The sequence below is a fragment of the Sebastes fasciatus genome, chromosome 15, assembly GCF_043250625.1.
Source record: "Sebastes fasciatus isolate fSebFas1 chromosome 15, fSebFas1.pri, whole genome shotgun sequence".
NCBI lineage: Eukaryota > Metazoa > Chordata > Actinopteri > Perciformes > Sebastidae > Sebastes > Sebastes fasciatus.
The window spans coordinates 18,141,088-18,160,456 of NC_133809.1; the positions used below are offsets into that span (position 1 = coordinate 18,141,088).

General features: G+C 41.5%; 1 protein-coding gene across 3 annotated transcripts in view; it reads left to right on the forward strand.

Annotated features, from left to right (window-relative positions):
• The window catches only part of tmem63c (transmembrane protein 63C), a 30,988-nt gene extending 11,619 nt beyond the window's left edge, over positions 1–19,369 (forward strand). For 2 of the 3 annotated variants that reach the window (XM_074660624.1, XM_074660626.1), the window contains exons 3-23: positions 2,204–2,283; positions 3,860–3,947; positions 5,702–5,739; positions 6,496–6,638; positions 7,543–7,594; positions 7,707–7,815; positions 8,170–8,243; positions 9,014–9,094; positions 9,175–9,295; positions 9,492–9,625; positions 9,758–9,880; positions 10,975–11,128; positions 11,226–11,332; positions 11,971–12,057; positions 12,171–12,236; positions 12,334–12,496; positions 12,601–12,706; positions 13,927–14,094; positions 14,204–14,316; positions 14,400–14,474; positions 15,567–19,369. In XM_074660624.1, the coding sequence (XP_074516725.1) occupies positions 2,204–2,283; positions 3,860–3,947; positions 5,702–5,739; positions 6,496–6,638; positions 7,543–7,594; positions 7,707–7,815; positions 8,170–8,243; positions 9,014–9,094; positions 9,175–9,295; positions 9,492–9,625; positions 9,758–9,880; positions 10,975–11,128; positions 11,226–11,332; positions 11,971–12,057; positions 12,171–12,236; positions 12,334–12,496; positions 12,601–12,706; positions 13,927–14,094; positions 14,204–14,316; positions 14,400–14,474; positions 15,567–15,797 (2,313 nt within the window). In that variant the 3' untranslated portion in view covers positions 15,798–19,369. Of the gene's footprint in view, positions 1–2,203; positions 2,284–3,859; positions 3,948–5,701; positions 5,740–6,495; positions 6,639–7,542; positions 7,595–7,706; positions 7,816–8,169; positions 8,244–9,013; positions 9,095–9,174; positions 9,296–9,491; positions 9,626–9,757; positions 9,881–10,974; positions 11,129–11,225; positions 11,333–11,970; positions 12,058–12,170; positions 12,237–12,333; positions 12,497–12,600; positions 12,707–13,926; positions 14,095–14,203; positions 14,317–14,399; positions 14,475–15,566 lie in introns of those variants that run through there. The other variant, XM_074660627.1, reaches the window with a different exon arrangement.

The following is a 19,369-nucleotide window of genomic DNA, read 5'->3' on the forward strand; positions in this document are numbered from 1 at the left end:
TTGAATTATCTAAGTTATGCAAATAGAGGGATGTTAGAATAGCCTAAGGGCTGCAACTGCAAACAACGCTTATTTTATTATTGATTATGATATTTTATCTGCTGATGAATTAATAATATGACTATATTTCTAAAAATAAATCAACTAATCATTTCAGCTCTAGTTAGAGCCATGTTCGCTCTCTTTAACAGGAGGCTTGTTGTCCATATTTTACACTACGAGTCATGTCTTCTATGTAGCTTAGAGAGCCTCGATAACAAGGTCTGTGAATACATCGTGAGCTGTCAACACCCTGTTGAGATATTAAGGAGAGCCCTGATACAAACAGACAACAAGAGGTTTAAAATACAGTATCTAATGGACATCCTGTCTCAATCACTTCTCTCTTCTTTTGATGATGATGAATGCAGACAGACTGTGTATTGGAAACATTGTCACGGTGCAGGGAGCAAGACAGGCAGGAAGGAGCCAGATGACCCTGAGACGGGGAGATACTTCGAAGATACTCTAATAACGATAACGTCTTACAGATACCACCTCAGTTGGTGGTATAAATAGTTATTTATACCACCAACTAAATAGTTAAACTAGTTATTAGGACTGCTACTCAGCTTGTAAAAATAGTGAGAGAATAACCTTGAGGATCTCATCTCGTCTCGTCTTTGGAGACTAAACATTTTTAACAGAAAGTGTGCAGTCCAAGCTGGAGGCGTGACGTTTGAAAGGCATGAGCTTTTACCAGCTGGGAAGGGTATCTTGAAAGTTGCTACCAGGTTATGTTATGAGAATTGATTATCCAGGGTTTTCTGAGATTATACTAGGGACTGGAGGTCAGGATGCCTCGGCCTCTGCTGCTTCATTTTTTGATTATTCTTTTTTAAATCCATCCCTTACAAGTCCCCCAACTTTATAAAAGTGCAATAGTATATCGCTGAAGAACCCCTTCAATATAATGACCAATGGCTTTTGGATCTCATAATAATGTACAAGAACACACACAAATCATGTATGGAGTCATGTCATAGATATCAAATTGCATTAAATCTGCATGTTTGAATGTTCCTCTCACATAGTATAATACAGTTTATATACACTGTTTACAAACATAGCTGCATATTTTTCCTCCTGTCTCGAGATAATAATAGGCTGTCAAGCCTTGTCAAGCTTGATCTCTGCACTGATATCATTCTCAATCTGCCACCTCCGTGTTTTAATTGGCTCATTTTATCGCTGTCTAGTTGTCAAGACAACACAGAGGGTTGAGCGCTGTCTCTTAATGACAAGCATGAGTCAAAGCACGCTCCCCCCCAGGTGACGGGAGCACGCCTCTGCATCAATTCCATCATCATACAGAATAAATCATCTGTGGGATTTAAGGAGAGCGTGCCCACGCATCAAGACCAAACAAACAGAAACAACAGGGAGGAGACGGACACCGGGAAAAGAGAGAGATAATGGAGAGATTCTTATTTAAAGGAGTTTGGACCATGACTGCTAATATGAACACGCACTCATTATTCAGCTACAAGCCTTAGTCAAGGCCGCCCCGATCGTCTATGCGTGGCTCTAGATCACTAAAGAATGAATCATTCAGCATTTATGGGAGCTCTCTTCTTATTATCATGGCTGTCATCCCTGCACATTAAACCAAATGTCTTCTAAACTGTAATGACTTAATGGTTTAATTCTGTAATTAAAATCAAACATTCATCGTCACTTTTACCTCATTTGCATTTGTCAACATTCATCCATCATCACCCAGTTATGCTCTTTATATTTAACCAGGGCTGTTCAGCATGAATCCACTATTGTATTTATAATATGTCATTGAATAGGCTTTTTATTTTTACTTCATTGTGATGCTACAGGTTAGCTCTCCATTTGCGGCACAATGGAAGCTATTCATATTTATTCTTGCTATTGACCACACTCATTTGGCATTAGTGCACAGCATGTGTTCGCATGTGCATGCTGACCCATCTCTGGTAGTTTCCAAGACAACCAAGTACCACTCTAAAGAAAGAAGATGGCTCATTATTGCTGCTGCATTTTGAACCTGTCTATTATTTGTAGCCTCTTTATGAGAATGCAGAGACGGGCCGCAGTTCGAGCAGTATGAGAAAGGTTTTGGAGAATCTTAATGCAGACCCAGAGCAGATGAGGATTGTGTAAATCAGATTTATATCCTTGTTCTGTGTTACAGTTCCTGTTGCTCATCTTCTCCTGTCTGAGGAAGGCTGCGTGGGACTATGGCCGCCTGGCTCTGCTGATGGAGAATGACAGGTGAATACATCACTCCCTGTCTTGCATTAAAAATCTGATACACTTGCTGGTTTGTGAGCCTTGACAGCCGTTAAGATGGAGAAATAATTCTCAGTGGAACCACTCCTGAGTCCTGATCCTGAAGCCTCTAGCTCCCTCTGCTGAGCATAAAAGGTACTGCATAGGAGGCAAATCACTGCAAAGAGCTACTCTGCCTTTGCTTCTAATAATCATTTGTTGTTATTGGAGTGATGACTGCGTGTGTGGCAATTGAGTCATGTATTTTATATTAACAGTGAATGTAAGTGTTAACACAGGCCAGACATACACACACACACAGTATGTAAACGCAGAGTGGTATTCTCACTCTTTTAAAATTAGGGCTGCAACTAACAATTATTTCCATTATTGATTCATCTAGTAATTATTTTTGTTTTGTTTAACATATAAAATATCAGAAAAATCATCATAATTCCCAAAGCAACATCTTTAAATTGCTTATTTTGTTTTGACCAACAGTCCTAAATCCATAATATGTTCAATTTACAATAATAGAAAACAGAGAAAACCCGCAAATCCTCACATTTTAGAAGCCTGAACCAGCCAATGTTTGGCAAATTCACCTTGATAAATAATTTAAAGGACAGAGCTACACGGCTTGTGTTATTTTTATATTTTTCTCATTGTCAACAAATCCCAGGAAAAAATCAGAACAAAACTTTCTGTTGCACTCAACCCAAAGTCCACTGGTTTCTAGTAGAGAGGTAAATCTGTAAAACAGTTCATAAATATAAGTTTCATTTTTATAAAAGGCTGTAATTACCTAAAACAGCTGCACACTGTAGTTTTTTTTTTAGCAAATGTTTCTCAAACACAAGTAAACAATGCATGTTTATGGAACTATTTTCAACTGAGGATAAACACGCGTTTAGTGTGAGTATTTTGGGCAACAGGACATAAGAATAAGCTTTGGCTACACAGACATTTCTTGTTAAGATAGGATAGGATTCACTGCTGTTTTTGTTGTTTTCATTGGATTTGTTGATGGTAAGAAAACAACAGAAGATCACCAGATATACACTTTAAACAATGAATCAATTATCAGATACCTTTAAGGATACAAAATGAGTCAAGGTCCACCCAGCCGTCTGAGTGAGTCTGCAGCCGTTTTCCTCTGCTTGACCTGAGTCTCCTCTCAGGGGAGTGCGGGCTGGATTAGTTCTGCCTGACTGGCAGCAGCTTCATAGCACCTAAGGGCAAGCAGCATCTGTGTGTTTTGCCGAGCGGCCCTCTCTCGTACTAATTCAATTACGCTGCTTAATTTGACACAATGTTGAACTGTCAGTGGTACGGCCCAGAGAGAAATCTCCATAAATTCAATCATCACACTGACTTTATTAGATTCAACTATACTGAATGCATTTTATGTCCTATTCATGTATACACACACAGGGATTGGTTTCAGACTGTGGGACTGTCTAGAGCAGTTACATTATGTCTTTGTTGTTACAGCACCGGATTACATATTGGATGTATTGATACGGTCGTGTCAGGCCACAATCAATATTTCTTTGTTCATCTTGTTTTCCCAATTCAGTCTCACGTCCCTGTTTTATGGAGAACCAAGTGAGAAAGAGAAGTCTCCGTCAGAGTCCAGCCCTTCCGACTCTGAGACCAAGGACCTGGTGAGTTGTGTTTGGTTTGGCTGAGTTTTTCATCAGCTCCTAAAAGCACCAAGGAACCCCTTAATAGCCTTTTCAGATCAATCAAAGGCACCCAGTAGATTCCATCCTTAACAAACACTGGTTTGTTGACACCCAGCCTCTCTCAACAAAACACATTTCATGCCTCCTAAAGGTCCAACAAAATGAATGCATTCCGTACCTCATAAAATATTTGCAGTCTTATCTGAAACCTGCGTTGTTCCCATTCTAAGTATAGGAGTGTGGCTCTGCTGCCTTATTTTAAAGCTGCATTAATTCATATTTTTTCATTAACAGTGTATCAAATAACTATGTGTAATGTGAAAGGGGTCACAGATAGTGATGAAACACAGAGAATGATCACCAAACTCTGCAGTTTTTTCAGCTATATGAAGCGTTTGTAGTTATCGACTAGCTAGTGGAGCATTTAGCAGGAATACAAATTTGATTGGTGGAGACCAGAGCTAGGAGAGTGACTATTGGTCTTAGAGTAGCCAGATGGATACAAACATGACTCTGATTGAATACTAATGTTGCTCCTTGTCAGCTGGATGTGTAAATAGGCACACATTATGGCAAACTTGGCAAAAATAAGCTGTTATAATGGTGCTACAAGAAAGTAAACTGGTGTACTAACCCAGGTAAAACAGTGCCACCCGTGTTGGTCCAAAATCCTCTCCATTTTTAGTTTTGTCACCCAGAAAATATATATATTTAGACATTTTCTTACATATATATTTTATCATATATTTATATCCATTTGATGCTCTTTCTTTCTTTCTTCTCCTGCCCCATTGTTGTTGTCCAAACAATTGAAAAAATGTCCCAGTATTGCTTCCTTTACTGCCAGCCAGTGCACCCTGGCACACAGATTGGTCTCGTCAACAGCGACTGAAGCCAGGAAGGGCAATCAGACAGTCCTATAGATGCCTATTTCACAGTTGTGAGATGCCACAAAGATAATGATAGTCGTGTGTGACACTCTGCAGTCGGCTAAAAATGTGACTTACATTACCCTGTGCTTGTGCACGTGCATACTGGATTCATGCTGGTAGAACACATGCAAACAATGTCACTACAGCGCCACTCGTGGTTATAAAACCTCCACAAATAGTATAATTATGGTAAAGAATCATGGCATTTGAGGAGAAGACTGACAGACTCCAGTTGTCTGTACACTGCAAAAACATAAAGGAGAAGGCAGAACACTATCATCAACAATACCACAGATGTTAGGCTGTCTACCAGTCTCATTTATTTACAGTAATTATAACAAGGTGTCACCGTTAATTAGCCAAGGATATATTGATGTCTAAAAATGCAACATGCTGCACTTTTACAATAAAGTCCACTTGTCTAAGATGGCATTGCGTCAACTGTTGTAAGAGGAAAGTTTGGTTCATGACTCAGCTGGACTATGTGTGACTCCATGACACCTGTGTGACAGACTGAGGTCACTCCCTGCATGTTTATAACGATGTAAGACAAAAAGTCAGACTGGAGGAGTCATCGCCCTGTGTGCCTACTCAAAGCTGAGGCTGCAGTAAACTGGTTACTGCTCCAGGCTAGACCTATTAAATCTCCCCCTCTGTGTCACTCTACAGACCTTATTACTATGCAAATAGTGGATGCATGCAAGTAGTTAGATGTGGTGTACGCAGACTTGCATACATATGTCATTTATTATCTCTAATAACTAATCCATTGGATGTTTTACGGTTCTCCTCTCCTTCCAGGGCTTCTGCTCGTGGCTCTCATCACTTTACCATATGAAGTAAGTACACAAAGCAGTTGCCCTTGTAATTATTTTTACCCTTCTCTCATCTTAGCTTCCATCTTTTTATTGGCCCTCCGTCTTCAAAGCTGATGTCAACGGCAAATGTAAAGTCTCTTGTTATATGTCATTTAGCAGCAAAAACAAACGAGTCTGGGCTCTCATGAGACCGCTGGTGCCGTGGTTTCCCGTTGAATATTTGCTCTTGCTCCAGTCTGACTGCACACAACATAGTTAGGCCTGTAGAGAAGGCGATGTCCATGGTATCCATGGTTTCCATAGTATTATGTTGGCGTTTGGGTGCTTCTGTTTTTAGCTCCCGTGCCAGTGGCTCACCCTGGGAAAGTGCAAACCCACCCTGAGAGTTCGCAATGTGTGGGCCGCCATGTGACCAGCGTGCCCCTCGCTTCTTCTTCTTCTTTTTTTTGTTCTATTTTATGACTCTGGGTTTCCTGAACCTCCCGCCTGGTAACCACAGCTTCTGGCACCAAAGTAGCGGTGCCACAGTTATACTCATGATGAAGTATAAGCTGTAGGCCCAGTTGTCCTGGCAATAGACAGAGCTGCATACATATGCTCAATTAAGATTGCACAGCTCTGATTATCATCACATGTGCATGTGTGGAAATTCGAATATCGACACCTCAAGAACAATTTGCAGCATCTCTCTTTTTGCCATGTAGCATAGAGAGTTTAGGATCTCTTGCATATGGCATTAAGGGATTCTGAAAGTTTCCCCTCTCTCTTTTTCTGTAGGGATGACGAGATCCGTAGCAAATGCGGCATCGACGCCGTCACATACCTGTCCTTCCAGCGCCACATCATCCTGCTCATGACGGTGGTTTGCCTGCTGTCTTTGGCCATAATCCTGCCGGTCAACTTTTCCGGGAACCTCCTGGGTATTTTTGTCTTCAGATGATGGTCTAGCGGGCCGACTGTTTGAAAAGCCAAGGGATATCCTTAACCTCAGGAGAGGCACATCTTGCAGGGAGAGAATGCAGGCCACACAGAGACAATCACACACATTTACACACCGAAGGATGCATTGGTTAAATGCACCAAAACTTTAGCTTAAAGCAAACTGTGGCAGAGCTGAGTTTAGAAAAAAAAAGTATATTGCATAAATGAAATTAGATCAAAGTTGAAATCAATGGAAAGGTCATTCTAAATTACCCATAAAACTACATTATGAAGTGAAACTATTTCTATCCACAAAAGCTGCCTTTCATCTAATGGGAGTTTCTAGCATACCAGTGGCAATTCATCAAGCCTAGGATTATAGGAATAGCAAGTGCTTCATTTCCTCTTAACATACACATGTAGGTGTCAGGGGTGGGATGGTGCAGAAAATTAGCTGCAGAAATGCCTTTTGGCAGTTGTTTGCTTATTTTGTAGGAAGCGTTGAGTAAGCCACTCCAGAAAAGAATGAAGGCAGGATCCATTAAGGGGTCTACCAGGAGCTGGGCTGTCCGCAACATTTTTTTTTTTTTTTACTGCTGGCTGTCATCTCTTATGAACCAGTGTGTCACCCTAGCCATTAAATAAACCAACACCCAGTGACAGGCTGCCATGGTAACAGCAAACAAACGGGGCCCAAATTAAAACACCAGGGTTAGGCATGACTGCCATGTTTGAATTTTGTGTGAAATTTCATTGAGATGAGAGATTTCATTAAACTATTTCTCTGAATAGTGACATTGCTTCATTGTTGCCTCAGCGTCCAGACATAAGAGGAGGGGTTTCCTTTAGGTCATTAGAAAATTACAATGTCTCGCTCTCTGTCATGTTTCATTATCTCTACAGGAGACAGCCCTGAAAACTTTGGAAGAACAACACTGGCTAATGTTAGCGCAAAGTAAGTCTAGCACTTTATGAATGACATCAAATCTCATGAAATAGCACAGAAATGTGAAAAACTGGAGCTTCTATATTCGTTTAAACTACAACAGGGTTTTTGTGCCTCACAGGAACAGCTTTCTGTGGCTCCACAGCATCTTGGCTCTGGTCTACTTCATCATCACGTTGCTGTGTATGGCTCACCACTTGATACGGCTGGAGTACAGAGAAGATGAGAAGGTCTGACACCATCACATCATACTGTTAAAACATCGAGGCCTGCTGAAATATCCATCTTATCAAGCTTTCTCCAGTTTAGGGTGTTTGCATGCAAATTAGGGCTTAAACACAGGCTGGCGATAATGTCATTAGTTTTACAGGTATTTGTTCATTGTTCATTAGGATTCATCCTCTGGGGACAATGAATGTGAGCACCAAATTTGTTCATGTAGTTGTTGAAATATTTCTGTCTGAACCAAAGTCGTGAGCCGAGACTCTAGCATTACATCCTCAGAGCCACTTGATAAGATGGTTATTTATTTGCTGTTTATTATAGCTGCTTCTCATAGTGGGTGGTTACATTATGTGTTGCAGGTAGCCAGGACACTGATGATTACCTCCATACCAAGAGAGATCTCTGACCCAGGACTCATCACCAAACACTTCCAGTACACATCTTTTCTTCTTTTCCTCATTGTTAAAGGTGCTCAATACGAAATTCAGAGCATATTTATTGCCTCCACATGGCGACGGCTGAGCCGGTGGCTCGAAGCTAATGGTGGTTGTGTCTCGAAGGTAACCCGCAAATTGCAAAATCTGATCTGAGATCTGCAAAAACTCTCACGAGACTCGCTGCCCGACAACCCATCCTAAACTTAACTATTCAAGGTCAATGCCTAACCTTAACTATTTGAGATCCATGCCTAACCTTAACCATCTCGTGAGAGTTTCCTCAATTTGCTGGTTCCCTTCTAGACACTACTGTTAACGGTGCTAACAGTGCAAACAACGGCAACGATGCTGACAGAGCTGAATAGTGTTTACGTGTGGGGGCACCGGACACCATTGGTCGGGACGGCGTTATCAGCTGTAACCGCCGTATGAGAGCAGTGCTGAGCGGCGGTCGTGAGCTAGCCAGTGGGGCACGCTCACATGCACTAACAATGCACATGTTACCGGTCAGCTATGTAAACAAAGCCCAGAGAAGCTGACATTATGACTTCACTCTCTGCTCAGGTAAACATTACTCCACTATATCTTTACATAGCAAATAGTTGTTTGCTGCTCCATTAATGCTCTGAATATCATATAGAGCACCTTTAAGTCAAGTTAAATCCTGTCCTTATGTTTGAATCATGTCACACGGAAGCCCTGACCTTTGTGCATGCACAATCTCATCACCGTCGTTATGATTAACTCCTTTTGCTCCATTCACTAGTGAGGCCTACCCCAGCTGTACTGTCACTGATATCCGTTTCTGCTTTGATGTCCACAAGCTGATGAGGCTGGACTTAGAGAGGTACAGTAGCTGCTACAGATCGGAGCAACACAGTCTGGGATCAGTGTGAGGCTCTTGTCTGAGGATGCTGTGTTTTGCAGACGCAAGGCAATGAAAGGCAGGCTGTATTTTGCCACAAAGGCCCAAAAGGAGGGGAAGATCATGATCAAGACCCATCCGTGTGCTCAGATATTCTGCTGCGACATCTGCGGCTTTGAAAAGGTACTTTTTTATCAAAATAATTGGGATTAGTAGGTGACACAGTGCTGCACAGAAAGTATGTTACCACTGGATGGCACTGCAATCCAGAAGTATGGACATGCAGCAACAAGATATCCTGCCACTGTAAATCTGGGGATCTCTCTGAAAGCAAAAGATGCAGTGAGTAATGTGTGCTCTAACTTTTTTGTTGTTGCAGGTGGATGCAGAACAGTACTACAGTGAGTTAGAAGAAAAGCGGACAGACGAGTTTAACGCTGAGAAGAACCGCATCTCCATGAAGAGGCTCGGCATCGCATTTGTGACTTTTCGCGATGAGAGGATGACTGCTGTGTGAGTAAACAACAGCGTGACATCAAGGTTTATGTCTGTCAGGTCCTCTCATCACATCAACACTGTCACATCATGGGGCCACCAGGCAGGCATTACTGAGCATCTTTTTGTTCATCTTGTTTTGTTTTCCAGCATTGTGAAGGACTACGGTTGTGTGCGCTGCCGACGCATACCCCAGCAGTCCAGCATCACCACTGTGGTGCAGTCACACAAATGGGGGGTCAGCTACGCACATGCTCCCCATGACATCATCTGGTCAGTACCGACTCGCATAGTTTCTTAAATCTTATTCTCCCTTGATTAGCCTCAAAGTCAACATTTTCCACACAGACAACATCATACTACTTTTCTAACACTTAAAGAAAGGGAGATCCATCCATTATATATACTAATCCTGTGCATGGTTGCAGGGAGCTGTAGCCTATCCCAGCATGCATTGGTACACTGACAGACAGCCATTCACACTCACATTCACACCTACAGTACAAGCAATCTATCAACCAAACCTGCATGTCTTTGGACTGTGGGAGCAAACCAATGCAGACACACATTTTGAGTGTAATATCTACTTTTACATGTCTTATGCATCATTTCCCTGTAATTAACCCTGACATATTTGGTATCTTTGGGAACCTCTGGATCATGGCTAGACTTTAAACCAAAGTTCTGTGGGCTGTAATTTTGCTGGTCGATGCAACCTTAGTGTGCAATGATGGACCTCAAAAAGTCCATTTATTTAGACAAGAGGTATACATCTCAGTACCTGCATTTGCATTACTATTACTATTTGTTTTTTTCATCAAGCTCTGTGCTCTTTTTCAAGATCAGCAGCAACATTTAAGATGTTAAGTCTGTCGTTGCTTGTGTGTATCAAATCTCAAACACCATTTATAGCTCATCCATGATTGAATTAGCTATAATGCATGTTTCTTATCTCGGAGAGCAAATGCAGCAGTCCCAGCGAGATTATGTAACAAGTGAGTGATGCATATGTATGGGATAATAACCAGAGAGATGGTAGCGCTCACTGTTTGTGCTTCACGCCTGATTGGCTGCAGTGTGTTTGTGTTTGTGTTTTTCTGCGCTAACTAGACGACTGGAGCAGTCGCAGGCTGCAGGGTTGAGCAGGTACTTTTGTTCCTTCGTTAAAACTGAGCGTTGAAGTGTGCCGTTCCCAACCCGCTCTCCAGTCCAGTGCAGTGGAAACACGCTCACCTACTCGCATTCAAGAGGCGACTGAGCTGGCTATTTCAGGCTCATGTCAATACATACAGTGTCAGGGGAGAGTAGTGTGTTAAATGCGCTGTCTGTCCTGTGAATTGAGGCTCATTATTGTCTCCCGTCACTAGGGAAAACCTGTCAGTGTGCGGATCTCGCTGGTGGCTCCGATGCGTCCTCCTCAACATCCTCCTCTTCCTGCTGCTCTTCTTCCTCACCACTCCCGCCATCATCGTCAACACAATGGACAAGTTCAACGTCACAAGGCCTGTGGACAGTCTGCAGGTCAGAGTTTGAGATCGAGTTGAACTGCGTGACCCTAATGTTCCATTTTTTACCCTCTTTGGTTTCATTAATCAATCATTTTTGCTGTCCAATCCAGAGTCCTGTCATCACCCAGTTCTTCCCAACCCTCCTGCTGTGGGCCTTTTCGGTGCTCCTGCCCTTCATCGTCTACTACTCAGCCTTCTTCGAGTCCCACTGGACCAGGTACTAACCAGCCATCGGCAACCACTCTCCTCTCCCCTCTGAAATGGAAATGCCTGTCCTTTGCTTCTTCAAATAGACCCTTCATGTGTCTCTGCTGCCTGTCTTCCTCTCAACTCTCAATATTTCTTTTTTTTTTCATCTCAATTATTTTTTTCTCTTTCACCCTGTTGCTCTTTTTACTCTCTCCCTCCTTCTCTCTGTCACTCTCCCTGCACTGTTATTCTGGGCAGGTTGTCATAGAGATCTCCATGTGAGAATAATGATATGCACAGTAGTCACCATGCGCAGGGGAACGGCACATGGCGACTAGCAGGAGGAGGAGCAGAACAACTGTGCATAAGGAGACAACCTCACGCAGCACCTACGAGCACCCTTTCTTTACATAACCACCCCCGCAAACGTGTTGTGCAGGCGTGATGTGCGAAGGACCGAATGCAAATGAACTGTTTACTGGAGTGAAAAGCGTAGTTCGTGCTAATGAACCCAACGGTCCTTTAAATGTAGAGTCAGCTGACTTTACATTACATCATTTCACATTATGAATGTGTTGTGTTGAAGGGAACTGCATAGATATGTTTTATAACTAAATACGCATTGCATAATGATTAAAATCCCATGTTATTCATTTAATGTCTCAGATCTGGTGAGAACGAAGTAACGATGCACAAGTGTTTTTTCCTGCTGGTCTTCATGGTCATCATCCTGCCCTCGCTTGGTCTGTCCAGGTACACTTACAGCACATCTACAGACACAAAACAAACATATAACTTATGCTTTTATACTTATTTTTATGCAAATTCTTTTGATTTTACCCACTTCTATTTTATTCTTTATGTAGCTTGGACTTGTTCTTCACGTGGCTCTTCGATGTCCACTTCCTGGATGAGAAGGAAGTCAAATTCCAGTAAGCTCACTCTTTTTGTTGAAATAAAATGTACTAAGAGTATTATGACTCTTAAAAAGACATTTCAGCCAAACACTTCTTTGTTTTCTTGGTGCAGGTGTGTGTTTCTCCCTGACAACGGTGCATTCTTTGTAAACTATGTGATTACATCCAGTCTGATTGGCACGTCTATGGAGCTTCTTCGTATCCCAGCGCTGACGGTGTATGCCTTCCGCCTCTGCTTCGCCAAGTCCCAGGCTGAGCGCATTCATGTCAAACGGGTCAGCAGAGCCTGTCATGCTTATCTCAAAGTTTTCATGTCAGGTACATTAGATTGTGCTCTGTTTAAGATGTAAAAACTCTGTTTGTTTGTTTCCATCTGCAGAGCCAGGCCTATGAGTTTCAGTTTGGCCTGGAGTACGCCTGGACCATGTGTATCTTTGCAGTCAGTATGACCTACAGCATCACTTGTCCCATCATTACACCCTTTGGTGAGCAACATACATCCTTTATCCTCATCTACCTCTTTCTTCTTTCCTTTCTTCGCCATCCCATTACCTTACGTGTGTGTGTGTGTGTGTGTGTGCCGTCTCCCCTCATACTGTAACCTCACTCTCCTCCGCTGCCTGCCAGTCCGATGCAGACTGTGTGAATTTGCTGCTGTAGTCCCAGACACCCAGACACAGTGAGTTGCGAGCCAGACGCCCACTCTGCTCCTGTCTCTGCCCAGAGCTCACCAAGCTTCTATTTGCTTCTGCAGTCAAATCCTCAGACCGAACAGGCCCTTTCATACATACTACTGTGCATTTTACCTGTGCTGTTTTCTGCAGATCGGCATTTTTCTGAGGCAGAACTGAGGCAGATAATCTCATTGGTAGAGTTGAACTTCATTTGGTGGAACCACAGAGAAGCAACACAGAATAATGCCAAACCTGAAGGGAAAAATATTTACTTGAAAAATAAACCTAAATTGCACATTGCATTAAACTTTGCATTGAACCTTATATATATTCAGCATTAAACCTTATGTGTGGGGTTCGGTGGACATTTGGAGGTTGGAGAGAACAATATATAAAATATCACTATGTTGTTGAAGTCCCATACCAGGGTTTTCCGCCTTAAATCAAAAGATACTGCTGTCCATTTTACAAAGAATGCTGTAGTGTTTTAGACATAGACTGTATATAAAGATAGACAACATGACAGCTCCCCAAAAGTGAAGCCAGTATAAGTGAAGATAAAGCCCGCCTCCTCCATGTTAGTGGATGGGAAATGGGCCAAACTAAAAAGTCAAAGTACACGTCAAATAAGTTTTTCCCAAAGATGTTTTTTTGTCATTTTAGGTAGTTCTTATCACGCTTATGTATGTGTGTATGTATGTATTCAAGTGTTCATTTTTGTAAATGAGGGGCTATAAAAAGGGGGCGAGATGTCATTATTGACAGCTGTGAGTCTCTCTCGCTGACAAGCTGCAGCCGTGCTCGGCTCACAATTGGTTCCGGCGAATGACCTCAATACCGCTGCTTCACCGCCCTATCACTACTGCGCAGACTCTGGCTCCAAATGACATCAAATCTCAAGTTGGCAGCTCCCGCATCCGGGATGTTTTGGCTTCACTTCGGTACAGCGGGAGGAAATGGAGACTCCTCGTCCATCTTTATATACATTCTATGGTTTAAGATATTTAAATGTGTTTTCCCTGTCCTTCTAGGTCTGCTCTATGTGATCCTGAAGCACATGGTTGACCGATACAACATCTACTATGCATACGTCCCCACCAAACTCAGCCAGCGGATCCACAGAGCAGCCATCAGCCAGGTCATCCTGGCTCCCATCCTCTGCATGTTCTGGCTGCTCTTCTTCTCTATGCTCAGATTAGGTACTTTATCACTTCAATTTCTATCCTGTTACAGTTTATGTAACATTGTGAGTGTACATTATAACATTGTGACATTGTCATTTCTTGCAATCTCCCCTTACTGTCACAGGACCCATGCATCCCATCACCCTCTTCACCTTAGTGTCCCTGCTCTCCTGTATCGCCATTTCCCTCTTCCGCTTGTGCCTTAGGAAGCAACCAGACAAGTCGACGAGCTACCAGGTCAGCTTCATAACTCACAGAGACTAAGTTCAGCTGGAGACGCACTAATACCGAATGAATAGCACGCATTTTCTTTGTTTCAGATGTCTGATCAGCCAGCAGAGGGGACGTTCACTGACGGAGACAGGAGTACTGTAACATCCACCACGGCCTCCAGTGTACAGTACCACATTTTTTCTCTCATTAGCCTAACAGTACATCATTAAACACATCTATTAGTATTTTTTGTTTTAGTGGTTATAGTTTTATTTGTGTAAAAGTTACATAAGGTAGGCTATTGTTGTTAAAGGAGTTTTCCAGCCTGGTGAATTTACTGTAAGTAAATAGGAAGCTCTGACGTCTGAGATTTGAGAGTCAGCTGCTGAACAGTGTTTTATTTATGAGCAATGGTGTCAGAGGATATACCCCAGAAGACAGACAATAAACAAACAAACAATGCATATTATGATTTGAATCATCGCTCAAGTCTTGGATCAAAACCACACTAATACACTATGGTATGTTTGGGAAAATGGTTTGAACTAATGTAAAGCATATGTGATGTGTAGTAAATGGGTTTAACCACCCACATGCAGTGGTGTAGAATAACTTTAACGCATTTTTGTCTACAAACTTCTACTCCACTATATTACAGAGGATAATATTGTACGTTTTACTCCATTACATTTATCTGACAGCTTTAGTTACTTTGCAGATTGAAAATTTCAAATACATACAAACCATACGAAGTATCTGTTATATATGACCCAACAGAAGCAAAACATCGACCAACTATAACGGCAAAAAGCTACTTATGAATGAAAGCATCAGTAATAGCAGTAATCTGATAATATTATGTATATAATGAATACATTTTCTGCATAATGAGTACTTTAAAACTATGTATATTTTTTCTACCAATACTCTTTTACTTTCACTTAAGTGAAATTATGAATGCAGGATTTTTACTTGTAATGGAGTATTTTTTACAGTGTGATATTGCCACTTTTACTTAAATAAAGGATTTGAATACTTCAGTGAGTTAAAACATTTATCATCACCTGCATGATGACCTTTGCCATTTACTTAATTTTTCAGACTGGATCCAGGATATGCACTCAGACTTCTTCATTTGTTGCAATTTACATCTTAAGTGTAGGGTGGATAAACAAACCCAAATATAAAACATACTTTCATCTGACTCCCCGTGGACTGAGTGATTTACACAGAGCGTGTGACACCCTCATTAACTGTTGATCTCCCTCCCTCAGCTGTTTGTGGCGTCCGTCCTGCTGGAGCCAGAGCTGGCTTTGACTCCCATGCCCTCCCCGGCCCACCACAGCTACGGCGCCATGGCCAGCGCCCAGAGTTCAAGCCACGATCCGGCGGAGGAAGAGGATTGCGAGGAAGGCCACTCCCAGACCCATGAGACTGAGCTCCAAGACCCCCCAGATCCCTACTGCTCCAGCCCACTCATGGACAGCCCCGTGGGCTTCCAGTAACACCAAATCCCCCACGCTGATTCCACGTGTCCTTCACCTGGGATTGCTAAATGCTGCAGTGCTGCATTTTTGCTTCTGACCTCAGACTCCAACTTAGCTGCCTCAGACCCTGAGACCAGACTGGGCTTGTTAGAAAGGATGAAGAATAGAAAAGAGGAATGAATAAAGGAGCAGGATCCATGTAAACATAAATATATAGACAGCAGTTTGCCTAAACATCTTCTGAACCTGTCTAATTGACACAAACATTAATCTCTACAGAAGATACATCCCTAAATGTACAGATTATTTCACTTAAACTATTGGATGCTCCATGACAGGGATCCCAGCTTCTTCTATGGCTTCATTTGCAAGTTAAAAAGTAATGAAAGTGACTGGGGTGGAATTGCCTTTGGGTTGCTATCAGAGATACTCTGCCCATGCTGCGCCACTTGGACATGAGTGGGGGTGAAAGTTCCCATCAGTGTGGGTGGTGTGAGCAGGCTTGCCCCGGCAGACTGACAGAGTGGTCTGGGCACGGGTGAGATCTGGTTCCTCGGCGGCAGAGCTCGGGGAGGCTGAGGGTGAGGGCAGCTAGTTGTGAAGCCATCTGCAGTGAGAGAGCAGACAGACGGAGGGCCGAATGTAACTCAGAGATGTACTGTAATATATGTACACTCGCTCCAAGGAGGCACAAGCAGCTTGACTGTACCTGAAGCTTGTTGTAACTATTATCAATTTAAGGTTGCTATTTTTGCTACAGTATTTTTGGTGTCATTGATATTGTGCTTTGGGTTGGGGGCTACTGGAGATTGGTTAAGGATTTGCAGAGCTGTCCCGTCTTAATCAGACTATTCCCTTATTATGCTGTTTTGACTGTATATGTGATCCGACTCGATTTTTATTTATATATTATAAAGGAATAGTTCAACATTTTGCATATGCTAGTTCGCTTTCTTGCCGAGAGTTAGATGAGAAGATTGATATGGTATCAATCTTCTCGTCTATATCTCAGCAAGAAAGCAAATCTGTTTCTTTCCCAAAATGTAGAACATTTTGAAGTCTATTTTCTGTCATTGCAAGACAACAATATTGAAATCTCTGGAGGAAATTATTTATTTTTAATTTCGATTATGTGAAATACTGTGTTACTGCTGAAGCCATTATATTTAAAAAAAAAATAATAATTTGTTACCATAATGGATCAAAATCATTTATTTTTATTTATTTATTTGTTTAGTGGTGATCACATTTCTGTGCTAAAATAAAAGTTTTTTTGTCCCAAATACAAACAGTAAAATTCAAGCACTACCACACTGTACCATTTCAGTTGCATTAACCTATTCTGTGTGACACTCCAATGCATGTTGACTATGTTGTATAAATGAGGTCAAGTTTCACATGTGCTAATCTCATTGTTTTACAGTCAGTCTGTGTGTTTCTAAGTTTCATTTCCTCGTGGAAGGATAAATGTGTTTTTTTTCTTCTCATGAAACTGAATGTAAACAGATTGTAGTTTGTTATTCATGTCTCTTGCTGTGCCTTGAAAAAACTCTCCCTTTCGTGTGACAATCCAGCATGGCCTGAAATATGCTGCATGGACTGAAAACTAAAGAGCGGAAAAACATCTAAGAGATAAAAAACATACTGTAACAACAACAAAAACAAAAACAACCCAGAGTAGTGGTTTTCATTCAACAGGCAATGAGTAGTTCATTTTGTCAGTCAGCAGAAAAGCAGTAGGCTCATTCCACTAAGATTTCACACAAGGACCACTTACTACCTTTTTGTGGAGCTTTCAACCATATAACACGGTATTCAGCTGCAGATTCGTTTGTTCAGATGTCATGGGACTGTAGATGTTCGAACTTTCCACTATTCTGTGCAGGTTTAGGACTTTTGTCCATGATTTACAGTTCATTCACGACCATGTTGAGAAAACAATCTCTACTCAAGGTCCACTTACTTGCGTTTTCTGGAGCTTTTAAAGGTCCCATATTGTGTTCATTTTCAGGTTGTATTTTTTGTTTCTACTAGATTTTAGATCTAGGTTTACATTCTGTAAGGTTGTAGGGAAATGGTATTGGTAACAGTGGTAACAATGGTATGGTAACAATATTTAGATATTGTAGATTTGTGACATCACAAATGGACAGAAATCCTGACAGCTTTTATCAAAGGCACTGATTCTTAATACGGGCTGTGCGCATTTCTCTGTGGATTGAGCGTTTCGATATTTCATAATATTTACATAGCAGTTAAACCTGCTTTATAATAGAAAAGACATGAAAATCTCACCTTTTACAATATGGGACCTTTAAGAGTAAACTATAATGGTGAAATTGTGCAGCAACGTGGACACGGAGAAGTCCTAAAGATGCCCAGAATAATAGAAAGTTTGAATGTCTACAGATCCACAGATCTACAGCTGATCAAACTTCATCTGCTGATGAAGACCATGTGATATGATCAAAAGCCCCGGAACAAGCAAGTGAGTGGAAGTGGAACTGAGTAGTGATTTTTTCCTCAAGGTCAAGAACTGTCAACTGTAAGCTAACATACTGTGTGTCTTTTCATCACAGCAGTCCCGTTGCTTTTTTAAGGTGTTTTGTATCGTGGCCTTGTTGATTTCAATCGATATCTTTTCAGTTCTCAGCTGTTGTATTCTTTTATCATACAGATCATATAAGCTGTGGCGCCAAGCTCTCTGTAGAGGATAAAACATCTTTGAAAGTTGTTTATGCAGTGTCAATCCCTTGATTTCCCTTAAGGTCATTTTAATACTAACATGATTGATTAACAGTAACAGTTCAGTAAATCTATTCTCAGAACAGCTGTAGAGCTTGTTGTTGTTCAGTCCTGTTGTTTACGTCCATTCTGTGTTCTGTATGAGAGAGTTTATTAGAGTTCAATCATACACAATCATTGGCCTGTAATATGACTTCTTTTTCAGCTGTATTTTTATAAAATTGATGGCATAGTATTCCATAAATCTATTTTACAAGGAATCCAACTCTAGTCTCTCATGCTGAATAAAACAGATGAAAGCTGGCAGTATAGAGAGAATCATGAAATCTTTTTGAGGAAAAAAAACAAACATCAAAGAGTATCTCAAAATTTCTGTCTGTGAACTTCCAGCACGTCCTGTGGGTTTCTCTTCCAGAAGCTTGTTTCACAGATCATTAAACGTACTTTCCTTTGAAAAATACAAAATAAAACTTATTAGGGTATTCTTAGCGCTAATGGCCATGCAAGGAGGGATTGTTCATTTTCATGCCTAACTAGTTTTATTGTATCCTGTCATGTCTGTTCATATACTGTCGGCTTGGCCATCCGCGGTCTATTTGGAGGTATATTAGCTTTCCAGACATGTCCACCGGTTTTTGCTCTTGGTTATGAAATATGTGCATCATACAGTACTTTATTTCATACAGTATGTGAGCCTGCTGTAAATGTGGGTTGTTTTATCTCCCAGAAGGATGAGGTTAAGGGAAAGACTGCGTTTGAAATTGATCTCTGTCAGGATAACGAGTTTTCATCTGTCAAAAGTGAAGTGCTGTGATCTGAAATTAAAATTAATTCAGCTCAATCCA